General features: G+C 31.7%; 1 protein-coding gene across 4 annotated transcripts in view; it reads right to left on the reverse strand.

The window, feature by feature from the left end:
* SPATA17 (spermatogenesis associated 17) overlaps positions 1-17,670 on the reverse strand; it is a 279,874-nt gene that overhangs the window by 255,860 nt on the left and 6,344 nt on the right. For 3 of the 4 annotated variants that reach the window (XM_079107174.1, XM_079107176.1, XM_079107173.1), the window contains exons 2-3: positions 5,903-5,992; positions 4,490-4,571 (exon numbers count right to left, since the gene is read on the reverse strand). In XM_079107174.1, the coding sequence (XP_078963300.1) occupies positions 4,490-4,571; positions 5,903-5,992 (172 nt within the window). The remainder of the gene's footprint in view (positions 1-4,489; positions 4,572-5,902; positions 5,993-17,670) is intronic. The other variant, XM_079107175.1, reaches the window with a different exon arrangement.

A 17,670-nucleotide genomic window follows, 5' to 3' on the forward strand; every position in this document is an offset into this window, starting at 1 on the left:
CCAAATACCTGGGAGTGAAGAAAAAGCTCTTATGGAAGAATACTAGCAAATAAATAGAAGAAATTGTCGGGTTATAGGAAAATCACTGTTTGACAAATATAGTAATAATTGATTCTGGTAAGAATCATCACTGGATGCTAAACTATTATACAAAAATTTGATGAGAGAGAAGATATACACACAGTATTTAAATATTGACTCATAAAAAGGAAAATTGTTTATGATGTAGAAACCTGAGAGATGCCACTTTAAATGGTCAGTGTTAACAGCAATAGTTTTTAGGCAAACTGACAGCATTTGGGCCTCCTAAAATTATGTATTAAAATGAAGAATCAAAGTAATTAGCATTCCTATTGCTCCTAAGAGATACCTAATACTCTATAGGTAAGTTTTGGAACAACTATGGAGGAGAATGGACTATGAGCACTAATGATGTATTTCAGCTAAAAATGCATAATCTCAATCTAATAGTGAAGACCCATCAACAAAGCAAAGTTGGAAAATAATCCTAAAAATATTTATCCTTTACTCATCAAAAATATCGGGGTCATGCAAGATAAAACAGACTAAAGAATTAACTATTCTTGAGTAAGAGTGACTAAAGAAACATGACAAGTGCAAAGTAAAATTCTAGTTTGTACCCTGGAAAGGATGTTTGTTACAAGTAAAGTTATTGGGATAATCAGTAAAATATTAATAGAGTCTATATATTAGAAAATATTTTGTACAGATGTTAATTTCCTGATTTTGATAATTGTAATATGGTTACATAGAAAATATGCACTGATATCTTTTGAGATAAGGTGATATGGACTCTGCAACTTGGTCTCAAATGATTCAAAAATAACAATATATAACGAGAGAAAACATTTAAAAATAGGTATAGAGAGAAAATAAAACAAATTTCTTTATGTGAGTGATGAATATATGAATTTGTATTATTTTTGCAACTTTTCTATAAACATTAACTCACTTCAAAATTAAAAAAAATACTTTTAGGTGGCTTGAAATATCAATAGAATTATAATTTTAGAAAAAAATAGTATGTTTAAAACTGAAAGAGAAAATAAAGGGTAAAAATCTTGGGAATGGAAAATAGTAGTGAAAAGCATTAAGAGAAATTTGATATTTGATTATATTTTGTCCCATTTTGTAAGAAAAAAACAAGTTTAAATTTAAATATAATTCTCCACTAAAATAGTACAACTAAGTTCAGGTAGCATATGAAATATCTTCTCAAGTCAATAGAATTCTATGTCTCTATCTTCAAATAAGCAATAAGGACTGTTTTCATGTAAATCAGATAAAAGGTATTACCAAAAATGTCTGGGTATTCAATTTGAGAAAAGAAAAAAAATGTAGATGACATACTTGGGGAAACATGTACTTATTAGGAACATTTTCTTCCCAATTTTTTCCTTTCTAATATGTTAAACAGAAACAGATATAGAGGCATTTGATTTCTGACTTCAAAGACTTATATTTTTTTCTCTGTTGACTTTTTTTAATTGTTCTATGTAGTTATACATGACAGCGGAATGCATTTTGATTCATTGTACACAAAAGGAGTACAAATTTTCATTTCTCTGGTGGTACAGGATGTAGTAACACTATTCGTGTAATTATATATGTACATAGGGTAGTGATGTTTGTCTCATTTCACCATCTTTTCTTCCCCCTGCTCCCTCTCTTCCCCTCATTTCCCTCTACACAATCCAACATTTCTCCATTCCTCCCTTACCTCCCTCCTCCCCTGTTATGTATTGGCATCCACTTATCAGAGAAAATATCCAGCCTTTAGTTCTTTGGGACTGGCTTATTTCACTTAGCATGCTATTCTCTAGCTCCATCCATTTACTTGTAAATGCCATAATTTTATTATTCTTTATGACTGAGTAATATTCCATTACATATATATACCACAGTTTCTTTATCCATTCATCTATTGAAGAGCATCTAGGTTGATTCTACAATCTAGCTATTGTGAATTCAGCTGCTATAAACATTGATGTGACTGTAAAGCAAAATGAAATTGAACCCCTATCTCTCACTCTGCAGAAAACTCAACTCAAAGTAGATCAAGGACCTAGAGACCGTGCACCTAATAGAAGAAAAAGTAGGCCTGAATCTTCATCATGTCAACTTAGGACCAGACTTCCTTAACAAGGTTCCCAAAGCACAAGAAATAAAAGCAAGAATCAATCAATGGGATGGATTTAAATGAAAAATCTTTTCCTCAGCAAAGGAAACAATCAATATGTGAAGAGAGGGCCTAAGAAGTGGGAGAAAGTCTTTACTACATGCCACTTAACATAAAGCACTAATCTCCAGAATTTATAAAGCACTTAAAAAACTTAACACCAAAAATACAAATAACCCAATCAATAAATGGGCTAAGGAACTGAGCAGACACTTCACAGAAGAAGATATATAATCAATCAACAAATATATGAAAAAATGTTCAACATCTCTAGTAATTAGAGAAATGCAAATCAAAACTACCCTAAGATTTCATTTCATTCTGATTAAAATGGCTATTATCAAGAATACAAGCAACAATAGATGTTGGCGAGGATGTGGGGAAAAAGGTACACTCATACATTGCTGGTGAGACTGCAAATTGGTGCAGCCACTCTGGAAAACAGTATGGAGATTCCTCAGAAAACTTGGAATGGACCCACCATTTGACCCAGTCCTCAGTTTATACTCAAAGGACTTAAAAGAGTTACTTTTTTAAAATGATGCTTTAACCAAAATCAAGTCACCAGAGGAAAAAAATCAAGGTTATACTGAGACTGATGACGGATCATGTTCAATTTTTAACTTCCACCTGATAAAGTCAGTAGCAACAGTGTCATAAAAATAGTATTCTGTTCATTCTTCTATTCATTTACTTATTAACTGAATACCTACTAAATGCCAGACACCATGCTAAGAAATGCAACAATAATGAGACACAGTCTCCATCCTCCTGGAGATTAAGCAGAGGATGTTAGAGAATTACCACACAATGTAAAAACTTTTATAACAAATTTAAGGTTGCTCTGTATATGAAATATAGTATAATGTGTTCATGGACAAGTGTAGGAGATTGCTTCTTAACTTGATGAATGTGTATTACAATAGTTAACTGTTAATGAACATTATGATACAAAAATTGAATAATGTATGCAAAATGCCAGGTAAATAGCAGGTGTTTAGTAAATAATAGCTAGCATCATGCAATCTTTTGTTACTTCCCAATAATAATAGCAAATACACCAATGAAATAACCATAAATGGTTGTAACTTTCTATAAAAATCCATTTTGGAAGTTATATTTATTGATTTATTTAAATCTTATATTTTTATTTGTTCTTTTTAGATATACATGACAGTATATTTTGACATATTACATGTATGTGAAGTATAACTTCCCATTCTTGTGGTTGTATGATGTGGAGTTATACTGTTTATATATTCATATACAAACATAGGAAAGTTAGGACCCATTCATTCTACTGTCTTTCCTATTTCCTTTCCCCCCTCCCTTATTTATGTTATTTATACCTATTAAACAAAATGCAGTAAAAAGTCCTGAAGAGATTATGAAGGATGGCCCATTGTTTACTTCTACCAATTTATGATTTCATGATGATGTTTATGATTGCTAACAACTGAGCATTAGTCTAAAATGTTGTTGATCTGAAAATGAACTACTATGGTACCTACTCTCAAAGACCTTACCATCTAGGAAATATAGGCAATCATCAACAGATAAGTAAACATGAATGCCTACACTACGAAGGTTCTTTAAACAAAATTAGAATATCCAATGTTGTTTGGGTATAAAGATGTCAATTGCTCATGGAAAAAAACAGAAAAGTCTCAGAAGAGGTTCCTATTATGTTTTGTTTATAAAGTGTTCCTTGCAAAGCTCACATGCTAAACAATGCAGGAATGTTCAAAAATGACCTGATTAGTTCACAAGAGCTATACCCTAATCAATGAATTTATCCATTTGATAAATTAATAATTTGAATGTATTATGGGTGGTAACTGTAGGCAGGTAGGCGATGGCTAAAGGAAGTAGGTCACTGGTGTATGTATGCCCTTGGGGAAATAAACTTTTTTCCTGGCTCTTTATGCTTTCTCTCTCTGTTCCCGGCTTCCATGACTTAATCAGCTTTCCTCTGCCACACCACTCTTCCATGACACTCTGCCTCTTCTTAGGCCCAGAGCAATAGAGTTGGCCGACCATAGCAGCCTGAGGCTTTTGAAACTGTAAGCCCAAAATAAATTTTTCTTCTCTAAATTGCTCTTGTCAGGTATTTTAGTCAGAGGAATAAAAAGTTGATTAACACAATTCCTTCCCCCAAAATTAAGCCCTATTTTGACTTTATATAAATTTAATCAACAACTTCCAAACTACATGTAGATACAAATGAAGTAATTTTACAGCATGTTGTGTAATGCAAATGGTAACATACAGATATAAATTTTAATTTACCTGCACAACATGTCGAAACTCTTTTTTCCCTAAGTAACTTCTCCACCATTTTTGAATAATTGTTGTTATTCTGTGTAAATATCTAGAGAAAAAATATGCTTATTAGTATGCTGTCAGTGAAATAAGGATGACTTAGATTTTTGCTTATAATACACTTTCCTAGAATTCAAGAGATCAAATTCAAATCCAAGTGTATGCATAAACTTAAAGAAATTTATCATTCTGATATAAAATTAATCTTTCTAAAAATAGAAAAAGGGAATAGATAACTATTCATTTCTTTGAAACTTCTGATTAAATTATATTTTAATTTCAATTTTCCATATTTATTATTCCTTAAAATGTTTGAATGTTAGAATTATGAAAAAGGCCATAGTGACATATTGAGAAATAAGCCAGGCAAATCTTGACAAATAATTAGAAATAATTTTTTTTTTTTTTTTTGGTACTGGGGATTGAACTTGGGCACTTTACCACTGAGTCACATCCTCAGGCCTATTTTGTATTTTATTTAGAGACAGGGTCTCACTGAGTTGCTTAGCACCTCTCTTTTGCTGAGGCTGGTTTTGAACTCGACATCCTCCTGTCTCAGCCTCCCAAGTCACTGGGATTACAGGCGTGCACCATCATGCCTGGCTAGAAATAATTCTTGAGGTCAAGAAGGGTTTACTTCTTACTCTTTGGTTTATCTAACCCAATATCATGTTAGTCTGCCAAATAAAGAATACTCTTTGGAGTCTTGTTTCCATGTTCAAGAGTGGACAAAAGAGAAGCCTCATATTTACACTTGCAATTTGCATGCCTGACTTTCATAGCTAGTATAAGGAATCATAAAGTGTGACCTCAGCCTGTGATCTGAGCTATTATGGACTAGGCATATTCTTCCTCTACCTTGTCCAGGAAATAGTTTTTTTCATAATTAAAGGAAGACTGAGGGAATGTTTGGACACTAAAGAAAAAGTGGGAAGAATTGAGATCGGGATAAGTCTCAGTCTGTATAATCAGAGTGACATTTTTCAGGCATCATTTTCTTTAACCTACACATGTAAGGAGAGGATTGAAATAGTTTCTCTCTACTAGCTTCTTACCTGTCGATGAATTCATTACTATAATTATGAAATCAGTCACTTATCACCACCTCTGGAATTTGGGGAAAAGAATTTGATCAAGTATTTACACAATATTGAAAATTATTGAAAGTACAGACATGACCAATATAACTTAGCTTTTTGGTAAAAAAAAAAAAAAAAAAGACAAAAAATACTAAATATTTTTCTTTTGAAAAGATATAATGCAATTTAAAATTCTTCTATGAGTAAAAAAAGAGATTATTGGAAATGAATAGTACATTACATTTTCTAAGGAACATATTTTAGTGTTACATCTTAAGTTTCCATAATAAAATCAATATACCTGATATATGCCCTAACTCGACATCCTCGAAACCAGCTCTGAATTTTAACAGCTGCATCATTCTCCTTTTTTCTAAACTGATCAACAACACTAGAAAAAAGAAGTTTAAAACACATTTTATTAGTAACTAATATAATGCTAAAGCAAGTCAACCTTTTAACCTTAATTTTTAATTTTTCTAAAATGATAATTATAATCTGAATATCATTTTAAATAAAATTAATATACCAAATTAAAAAAGCATTTCAAAAATCATGTTATGTTTTTAAAATTAACCTTTCTCTGAGAAGTCATGAGCTTTCAACAGCTTTACTTTTTTATTTTTATAATCCTCTATTTTGCAACTAATTAATGTACCAGCAACTTTTATCAGGAAACTTAAAAAAAAGCAATATGTTATTTTGTCATTATTTTAATTACATAATTTCTTGAATTTACTGTTTAAGTGCCATTGTACATGTATCATGCCAGACCAAAACACTTGCATATTTAACTTGTTCATTAGTTAAATGAATTGCTTCTAAGTAAAGTGAATGTATCAAAAGTGCCTAATATAATTAGAATCTTAGAAAGTTCATTTAAGTTAAAGAAGGCAGGAGGTTAGGCGATAGGGCTTAAAAAGAGATAAGAAACTCAGTTCTTAAATTTATAGTAAGACAAGGTTTATTCAAACAGTTCTTTTTTTTTGTTTTTTTGGGTTTTTTTTTTGTAGTGCTGGGGATCGAATCCAGGGCCTTGTGCTTATAAGGCAAGCACTCTACCAACTGAGCTATCTCCCCAGCCCTCAAACAGTTCTTAATTTATGTCTTTGGTATTATCCCTTTCCATTTCCAATTAATAAAGTGATACTGCTTAGGTCAACTATAGTAGAGCATGAAGTAATTATCTTCCAGCATACTGGCTGGTATATATTTAGCACTTTATGTTTGCCCCATGAATAGAGAATAGCTAGTTGTTTATTTCTTATTTAACATTTGAAAATTTTTCTTTGTTATTTAAAGTTTAAAAGTTCCCTCAGAATTGTTGTCTTGAATATGTTATTGGTTTTCATAATGTTACATAAAACATATTTTTATAACAATGTCAAACACATATTTAGAACAAAAATAGAGTGGAGAAAAATAACTTCAAACAATAAAATTCTTGAACAATACTATAAGGTTGGCTGAGAGAGTAGATGAGCACTTAACATGCCATTAGCAACCAGTTGCAGAAAACAAGTAAATGGATTATAGTATTAGATAAGCAAGAACAAGAGTTATCTAGCAAGTCTGAGAAGGATGTGAACATTTGTGTATTAAAGTCAATGATCCAGATGTGAAATACAGTATGAACAGAATCAGAAAAATTAGATTACATAAGGTGATGTTAAATGTAGCATAAACTATAAAAGTCACATGTGATAATATACTTTAATATACTTTCCATTACCTGACAATAAGTGGAAGAAACCATGATAAAATTACTACATGATGTAATGAAGTTTGCTGGAAATAATTATGGGGTGTAAGACCACTATGGACAATTAGGATTAGAAGAAAAGAAAGATATTATTATATGCTTGTATTGCATATGCTAGATTTGTTAAAAGAGATCTGTATTCAAATTGTATTCTTAGCTAACATTATTGTACTCTGCATTGGAGAAAAAATAATTTAAATTCCTTTCCTCCAGAGTCCTCTCTGACTTCCCAAACTGACTAGGCCTTTCCATTTTATCCCCTTACAGCTCTTCATTATATTTAATAAACTCATATTTAACTACTATTTAATGACGAGGATCTCTTCCACTAAACTTTAAAATCCAAAAGACAGTAATTGTATCTATTTTTTTCACACTGTGTTTACAATGGGTTCAAGAGATAATTGATGCTACACTAACACTCAACATTTGTCTTTACCAGAGGGAACAACATTCCTATTGGTAGATTTCGTCTCTGTGAGGCATGCCTCTCACAAGCTTCCCTCAATAGAACTACTTAAAAGATTGGAATCCTTCCTATTTTAGGATGACAGAGTTTCTGGAGGGCCAATGGGTACCCTATTGCTCTTAATAACTTTGTTGATTATAGGTAAAAGAAAGACATGAAAGGAGCTGTTAAGAGAAACAGAGAAAAAATACATTTTACTAATTAATTAGTACTTTATGTGTCAGTGAATTATCTCCTATATAATTCTTTCAACACTATTACATAGATAGTTATAATCCAATCTCCCTTTAATAAGGACAATACTACTGCAAAAAGAGTGTACTAATATGCCCAGGTTCACATCTTTGTTTCAGAGTTGAGATTTGATTCTAGATTTTCTGGCTTTAGAGACTAGGTTCTTAATCATCATTACTTCTGAAGGAGAAAAGGGGAAGGAAGGATTTTTTTTTTTTTTTAAGTAAAAGGAATGGAAATTAAAAGAGAGAAGAAGAAAGGCAAAGGCAAAAGAAAGAATGCACCTAATCCATTCATAAATATGATATGGAAACTTTGCTGTAGCACCAATTTCCCAAAGCAATAAAATAAACCTAGCGACTAAGGAATTGAAATGACAACAACATCAAAAGCAAAGACCAAAATTTTCTCTGACTATGTATATCAGGCATTGATAACAACAAAGACTCAATGACATTGCCAGAGAAAACAGTTTGTTCTTTGAACACATACAGAATAATTTCATATATATATATATATGAAAACTTGTGAATAATTTCATATATATATATATATATATGAAAACTTGTGAACTTTTAGGAATGTTCATTAGGAGTGCATAGTATTTAGTAAAACTGTAATAGGAATGACAAAACACAAACTTCAGGATGGAGATGGAGGGCAGGGAAGAGAAGGGATGGGATGTGAAAGGCAGACAAAAAACTTCAAATGCCTTGGCAGAATAAGATTTATTAAGCTGAATGGGGATATCAGATCAACTTTCCAAACTGTTCTTTCTATGATCTTTATATATGTAAACACCCTTCTGCATATATGAAATATTCTACATTTTTTAAACATTGTGAAATTGAATTTTGGGCAACTCCAGCATGCTGTCAATTAAAGAATAAATTCCTCAAGTCTGTTAGGTCTTATGTATATAAGCTGGAATCCCATAAAGAGGAAAAATTAAAACTTTATGCTATAGTTGTATTATTTGGGGAAACAAATGAAACAAAAATTACTCCATTAAGCAGCCTATTCCAAAAGCAGCAAAAGAAAGACAATTAACAGAAAAGAAAATATAAACAACTTATAATAGAAATTGTATGAAGACATGAAGAACACTCTAAAGGATGACTTAGCAATTCCTTCCATAAAAATATTTTATAACATATTATTTGTGATATTAAAATAATAGGAACAACCTAAAGAACGGAACACAATTTTGTCCTTAAAAAAAATTAAGTAGATCAATGTCTGAACATGAACAGTAAAATAGTAAATTTGAAAAAACACTATGGTGCAGTATTTTGTATTCTTAAATTTATACCAAGCAATTTGGACTGTACATATAAGTCTATGAATGCATTCAGAGAAAAATCTGGTTCTGTACAGAGGAAATTATTAACAGTGTTCATCTTTAGGAAATAAAATCTGAAAGAAGAAATTTTTAATTTCTGAGTTCATTAAATCATTTTATAATAACCATGCATGAAAAAAATGAAATTAACTGATATAATCTTTAGAAAACTAGGAATAAATTTTCAAATTTAAGAGACATATTAGATTTTTCTGGGCATTAAACACTAAAGAATTTGGACATTTAATATAATATGAACCATGGCCTAGCCTAGTTAAAACACTTAGTTTTGCACAAAGACCTTCATTCAAATACTAACTCTGCAACTCACTCTGTGGATAGATTTGCTCATTGTTTTAACCTAAAATACTTTTTGTTGGTATATTATAAAGAATCTAGTAGAAAGACTGTCCAATAATACCTACCCAATAAAAGATGATTATTATTGTATCATTACATAATGATGAACATCTCTATGGATTATAGAAAAAATGCTATTTGTCAATCTTATTAATTTAAAAAGATTGATCATATATAAATTGTGTGCAAGTGAGCATGCCGCTCAAACCAAAGACATACATATGACATATTATATGTTCCCAAGTATAAGCTTACAAACTAATGGACCAGAAAAATAATAGCAACAGTCAATGAAAATACAAAGTAAAATAGTGTATAAGAAGTAAATATCTACAGAATTTAGAATCATAAAATGTTGTTTTTAGTAAAGAGTAAAGGAGGAGGGGAATCAAAAGAAGCATTTGAGTAGGTTCTCAAAGATCAGGAAGCTCTCCTGATCTGAATATCTAAAATATATGATATATCTTAGGTACCTCAACTTCAACGTACCCCAAAGACCCCATCTTATTCTCATCATCCACACATGTTCCTCCCTCTTCCTCTTAGAGTAGCTTTTTTCCTGCTTTATCTTTATTGGGAATGGCAATATTATTCACTCAACTGCTCACATTGAACTGTGAAGCAATTATTCTTTATTAGTTCAGCCTTCATCAAGTTACTTGGAAGAGTCTTGTTTCCCAGACAAGTTGTTTTCTTGCACTGTATTCTATTCTCTAATAGACTGTTTGAATGATCTTTTGAAGTCTAATCATGTTATTTATTTTCCTAAAATACTTTAATGCTGACCCGCATAAAATATCTCAAGACTTCATTAAGAAGTCTAAAGTCCTTAGAATGAGAGCTGTTCCAGGTCTAGGCCAAACATATTCCTCCACATATTCTTTCTCCATTTCCACCCTATGATAGAGTTATTCTACTATAATAGTCTTCTGAATGGGCTATATTCTCTCTTGCCTTCAGACCATTCCAAACTTACTCCCTCTTCTTTAAATTATTTTCCAACTAAAACTCACAAAGAGATGTATGTTCATAGTTTGCTAAACTTTCTTCTATGTACAAATTATAATATTCTATTTCAGGACTGGGCTCACATTCTATTGACATCTATGTACCTATAAATGGTAAAGTATCTGATACATTGAGGAATTGAGCAAATGTTTATGGAAGAGAGGAAGGAAAAAAGAGGGAAGGAGGGAGTGGAGGGAGACAAATAAGAGTTGAAACCAAGGCAGAAAACGCTGGTTTTCAGAGTTTTGTATACATTATAAGGTAAGTGAAGAGCTTGAATATCTCTATGAAAAGCGGAACCACCCATTCCCAAGGTTTAATAATCTCTGACTTATATTTATAGTGAATGATATTAAATAAAGAAAAAAATAAATGAGGTCAATTGTAAGATGCAAACAATACAGTGTCACAGAAGTTAATGGAAAGACATCAAGTTAGACATGATTAAGAAGTGCCAAATGTTGTGAAGAAGTCATGGAAAACAAGGTTATTGCTCAAGGAATTACAAGTTTAAAAGAAATCATCATTTCTATCATATCCACTTACAAAATGTGGCAGGGGAACATGAAAAAAAAAGTCATTTATGCCATTATGCCACTATATCATAAATGTAATTTATAGCAAATATGGCAAAGATAGAGGAATACCATGTTCAACAGAGTGGACAAGTCAAAGACTGTAGAGGGTGAGGAATATAATTTCACTGAGCTACACTAATGAGAAATAAAGTATTATAATGGGATAGAGCTGTTTCCTACAGTTATTTAACCTTTAAAAAAACACTAACATTTAATGCAACTATACTAGATATACATGTCATTTTAAAAATATATTTTTATTTGTATTACTGCTTTTCCTTCCCCCTCAACAGTCAACAACTGGTTGCTGAAAAGAAGGAAGAGAACTATGAATAAGGTTCACAGTTACACCTAATACTTTTTTATGAGCTGGTATTTGTTACCCTATTAGCTATTAACATATTAGATTGAACCTATTCTTTACTTATAATTGTCATTAGAATATAGAAAATAAGCAATCAAATTCACTGTGTTTTGAATCTGTTCTTAAATTTTTCCTGGTGAACCTAGTCAAATGGAAAATTAAACAAACCCTTTTTGGAATATAAACCATAATGTATATAAAAACAAGCACATATTTACTAATAAGGACATTGCCATTACCACAAATAAAAGGAAAGAAACATTAAAGAATCAATCATTAGTTAACTTACTGCTAAGCTTTTACTTATGTGCTAAAATTTGACTTCTATACACATTTTTCTGTTGCCCTCTTTTTAACTGCTTAAAAATGAAATTTACGGATACTTGGGCTACCACTGGGATGCTGAATACTCATACAATATGCCATGAACTGCTAGACATTTTATGTTTAAAATGAAAAATGTGGGTAACACTTTATTTTAATGGTATATTAATTAGTTCCAAATTACAATGAAAATCCTATAGCAGTGAATAAAATATGTCATCTACATGAATTTGAAATAAATTTATTATGATCAGTATTATCACAATGAATACTAAATGAATTAATAATAATGAAAGACCGAAAGTATTACCAGTAATATAATAAAACATCAAGAAAAAGTAGGAAGTTTCTAGTCACTTCATCATCAGCTAGAAATAAGCACTATAACACTGGATAACACTATATTCATGTGTATCATTAGTGATCAGACATTCACTGATAATAAATAAAAAATGAAAAAAGAATGGTAGTTAAGTTCCCAGTAATATGCAAAAAGGTGTTTTTACATATAAACAGACTGTGCTTAGTCTATCCTATGTGTATTAACTATGAATAAATACTAGATTAAAAATCCAATACTTTTTCATTGTCAGAAACATGTAACTATCTTAGACAATAGAAATAAAATTCTAATATTATCTGCCTTATGCTATTAGATATGCTGATGTGGAACAAGATTATTATTTTGCACATAATTTCACAATTCATTCTTAAGAATTTTTAGGTCCTTAAAGACAGAAACTTTATTTAATCTATACTTTGTTTTCTGATTAAACCCATGAACCTAATAAGAGGCAACTGATGTTGAGAAATAGGACTACACTTAAAAATGAGAAGCATTTTTAAAATTTATTAATGGCTTTCATCATTATTATTGTTTCACAGATAAATGAATAAGGGGTTGCAAATACATTAATCTCAGACCATAAAGTAGGAGTTTTCATAGTTTCTCACACTGATTTACATTATATATGCATTTTAAGTTTTTTTTTTTTTTTAACTTTTCTTCATTTACTGAAAAAATAAGTCTAAAGCTGTTGGCAATGGGCAGGGAAAACAGTGTTCTATGTTACAGTGTATAGGGAGAGGAAAGTGTATCAGATCCTGTATGGGGAAAGGTCAGAGTCCATGTTGGGACTTCCTGGGGGTAGGGCATGGTCTGAGTTCAGTAAATACAGTGTGCCATGGACAGGAGGCCAGGCTTTGTGATATCAAGGAAAGGTGAGCGCAGCCAGCTGGGAAATCAGATTTCAAGAGTGATGAAGAGGGCATCCAAGTCTGTGGATAGCTCCTTATGGGAAACAGGGCCAAAACTGTATGAGAAGGGTATCCAGGTAAGAGGGGCAGTTGTAGTGATAAATGTTTGGCTACATAAAGAGGAATTGATCAAATAAGTAAATATATTAAAAATAGTGGGAACCAGGTTTCTCAGTGTCCAAAAAGGAACGGAATACAAGGTTTGGTAGGTCACTCAGTAGCCCCAGATAGCTTGGGTTCAGAAGTTCAAGACCAGCTTTGGGGGGGGGGGGGGGGGAGGAGAGAGAGAGAGAGAGAGAGGAGAGAAGAGTAAAAGAGAGAAAAACAAAATAGAAAACCTAGAATGAATCTGTGGTGTTGAATTTTAAATCAAGTTGTCAATGTAAAATCATGGATTTAAATATAAATGTTGGTTAATATAAAAATAAGTATACCAGAGTTTCTTTATCCATTCATCAATTGAAGGGCATCTAGGTTGGTTCCACAGTCTGGCTATTGTGAATTGAGCAGCTATGAACATTGTTGTGGCTGCATCACTGTAGTCTGCTGATTTTAAGTCCTTTGGGTATAGGCCAAGGAGTGGGATAGCTGGGTCAAATGGTTGTTTCATTCCAAGTTTTCTAAGGAATCTCCACATTGCTTTCCGGATTGGCTGCACTAATTTGCAGCCCCACCAGCAATGTATGAGTGTACCTTTTTCCCCATGTTCTCGCCAACACATATTGTTGCTTGTATTCTTGATAACCGCCATTCTAATTGGGGTGAGATGGAATCTTAGGGTAGTTTTGATTTGCATTTCTCTTATTACTAGAGATGTTGAACATTTTTTCATATTATCTGTTGACTGCTTGTAGATCTTCTGTGAAGTGTCCGTTCATTTCCTTAGCCCATATTACTCAACCATAAAGAATAATAAAATTATGACATTTGCAGGCAAATGGATGAAATTGGAGAATATCATGCTGAGTGAGATAAGCCAATCTCAAAAAAACAAAGGATGAATGATCTCACTGGTAAGTGGATGAGGGGTGGGAGGGGGCAAGAATGGAGGAAGGAGGGACTGTATAGAAGGAAAAGAGGGGTGGGAGGAAGGAAAAAATAACAGAATGAATCAAAAACTATTACCCTAGGTAAATGTATGAGTACACAAATGGTATGCCTCTACTTCATATACAAACAGAGAAACAAGATGTGTCCCATTTGTTTACGATAAAAATAAATTTAAAAAATAAATAAGTATAGATGTAAAATGCATATGAATGTATGCATACACATAGTCCTAGCTCTGTCCACTGAGCAGGTGTTAGAGCAGCAATGCCCCATAGCAATGTACACTCACTAAAAGGAGCCAGACCTCCTTGGAGGAATGAATGGTTCCAGGTCTGGGGCAGGAAAAGCGGGAGAGAGATCAGCCTGAAAATGATCAGGAGCGAGAAGTGGCTGAAGTGGCTCTCACTAGCCTAATCTGAAACAATGTTGCCATGCAGTAAATAAGGATAATATATTTTAAACCATTGACCAATATGAAACTATACTCATATAAACTTAAAAGTTGGATGAGGATAGAAAATAAACATAGTTTCAAAGAACCTACTTTTAAGTAAAACTAATTAATTACAAAGGAAAAAAGAATATTTCATTGGAGAAGCCTATCATACATTACTTTAATCAAATGATCCAAATTAATACCATCAGTAATGAGAAGAATCAGAATAACAGAGTTTCTGGAAGAATACAATGAGAAGAATACAGCATTACTTCTGTGATATCCCTGCCAAAAATATATAACCTGAATCTAATCAAGAGGAAAAATCAGACAAACCTAAATGGAGGAAAATTCTACAAAATAACTGATCTATAGTCTTCAAAAGTATCAAGGTCATAAAAATCAAAAAAAGGCTGAAAAAAGTTCTACATTCAAGATAACTAAAGAGACAAGACAAACTATCATTTTTGCTTTAGAGAATATTATTCAGGCAATTGGAAAAACTTGAATGACATCTGAAAATTAGAGAGTAGAAATATGCCTTTATTAATTTCTTGATTTTGATGTTTGAATTGTGGTTTTATACAAAATATCCTTGCATGTAAAGAATTTGTGGGGCAATGGGCAATCAGGTTGTAGCTTTAATCTGATTCAGGAAAAATGTCTTTGTATTATACTTGTACTGTTTCTGTAAATTTGAGATTTTTGTTCAAATAATTTTAAATATATATGTGTGTGTAAACTGAACTTTTTTTTACTTCTAAGCTTTTGTCTCTAAGTTTCATTTAATTCTTTTTAGTACTCAATTTAACTCTTCATTATATTCATATTTTCCTTTTAAGTTATTCAGCATATTTTTAATGTCTGTTTAGAGAATCCTTCTCTGATGGTTTGATTGGTTTTGTTTCTGGATTTCTGTGATTTTTTTTTCCTTCTGATTATGAGTCACAGTTTGCTACATTTTTTTAACCATTACTAATTTATGAATGATGTGAGACATTACAAATGTTATCCTTGTAGAGTTTGGATTTTTTCAGAAATTGCTTCCATATAAAAAACTGGGGCAATTGGCTAACCTCATTTGTTTTCTTCTTTCTTCAAGATCATATCCTACTATCTGTTGTATCGACACTTAAAAATAATTTTTCATGTATTATGTTTAAACTTCTAGTTTTTCATGACTAGGGGGCAAGTTTTGTAATAAGTTATATCTTTATGGTCATTTATTTTATATTTAAGTTATGTTTTTGAAAACAAAAGCTTTGTCCCGAACAAGTTTTTTTCTTATTTATCTGCTATTTATTTCACAAATGGTACATGATTACCCAATGTTCAATATAAATTTTTAGACACTAAAGAAAAATAGAGAAAAAATTAAGATTCTGTTTTCAATCTCCCCTCTTTCAATATTCAAAATCTAACCACCATTAACAGCTTGCTATGTTTTACTCCAGAACCATAGTTTTAGGTTTCTATAATTTCATGTAAAAGAACACATTAAGTATAATACATGTATCTATGGTCTTTTTAACCTTAATTTGTTTCAAGGATTTTTTCATGTTATTTTGTATAAAATTTTTACTAATTTAGACTGCTATGTATATTCTATCATCTGCAGATGCCTTAATTTAGTCACATTAGTTCAAATACATACAAGTTATTTACAGGTTTTTTTCTACTATAGATAATGTTTTAATAATGCTTTTGTGCATATAACCCTGTACACAAAATACCCTCATACACAAATTGTATAAACATCAGACTACTACTATAGGTCAATAGAAGAACTGCCAGTCCTGGGTCAAACGACATGCATTTTGAAGCAATTAAAATGGCATTGCATTTCAAACTATAAATATCAATTTCTATTATATATAAAAATGATTCTGTGTCCCCTTGTAGTCTGCAATCTTGTTAAATTCATTTAGTATTTCTAATTATTTTTGTTTTCCTTGTGGTTTAGGGTTTTCTATGTACACAATCATCCTGCCAGTAAATAATACAATTTTGTTTCTTTTCAATTTTATGCCTTTAACCATTCTGTAACTAGTAAGGAAAACATTGGACTATTCAATGAACATTATTGGGAAAATTGTATTTGCATAGAAAAATTAGGTATCTAAGCTTCATGATATAAGTAGATAAACAAAACTGCATAATGAGTAAAGGAAAATGTTATAAAACTTTAAACTTTAAAGCATCATATAATCTTGCTTTGGCAAAGTCTATTCTAAGAAAAACTAAAATTTCTAAAGTCAGAGAAACACATCTATTAACTTGAATACATAACACTTAAAAGGGAGAAAACTGATAGTATAGTACATTGCTACATATGGTTTGAATATGAGGTGTCCCTGGAATGCTCATGTGAGACAATGAAGAAATGTTCAGAGGAGCAACAATTAGATTGTGAGAGTTGTAACCTAATCAGTGGATGAAGCCATTTGATGAATTAATAACTTGAAAGGACTACTATATTGGGTGTTAAATATAGGCATATAGGGTGTGGCTGGAGGAAGTAGGTCGGTAACAGTGTGACTTTGGGGTTTATATTTTGTTCCTAAGACTTCAATTACTCTGTTTCCTGGCTGTCAGGAACTGAACAGCTTCACTCTGCCAACCATTTCTGCCATGATTTTTTGTCTTACTCAGGCTAGGAGCATTATAACTGGCTGACCATGGACTAAACCTTTGAAACCATGAGCCAAAATAAACCTTTCCTCCTCTAAATTGTTCTAGGATATTTTGATTACAGTGATGAAAAACTGACTATTAGAAAACTTTAAAACTTTATGATGCTGGCTTTGGGACAGAGTGATAGGGGAGGAGATGGGGAAGCTCTAAAGGTTAGTGAAACGCTTTTCATGTAGGCAGAAAGAATATTG

The sequence above is a fragment of the Sciurus vulgaris genome (assembly GCF_902686455.1).
Source record: "Sciurus vulgaris genome assembly, chromosome: 12".
Classification (NCBI taxonomy): Eukaryota; Metazoa; Chordata; class Mammalia; order Rodentia; family Sciuridae; genus Sciurus; species Sciurus vulgaris.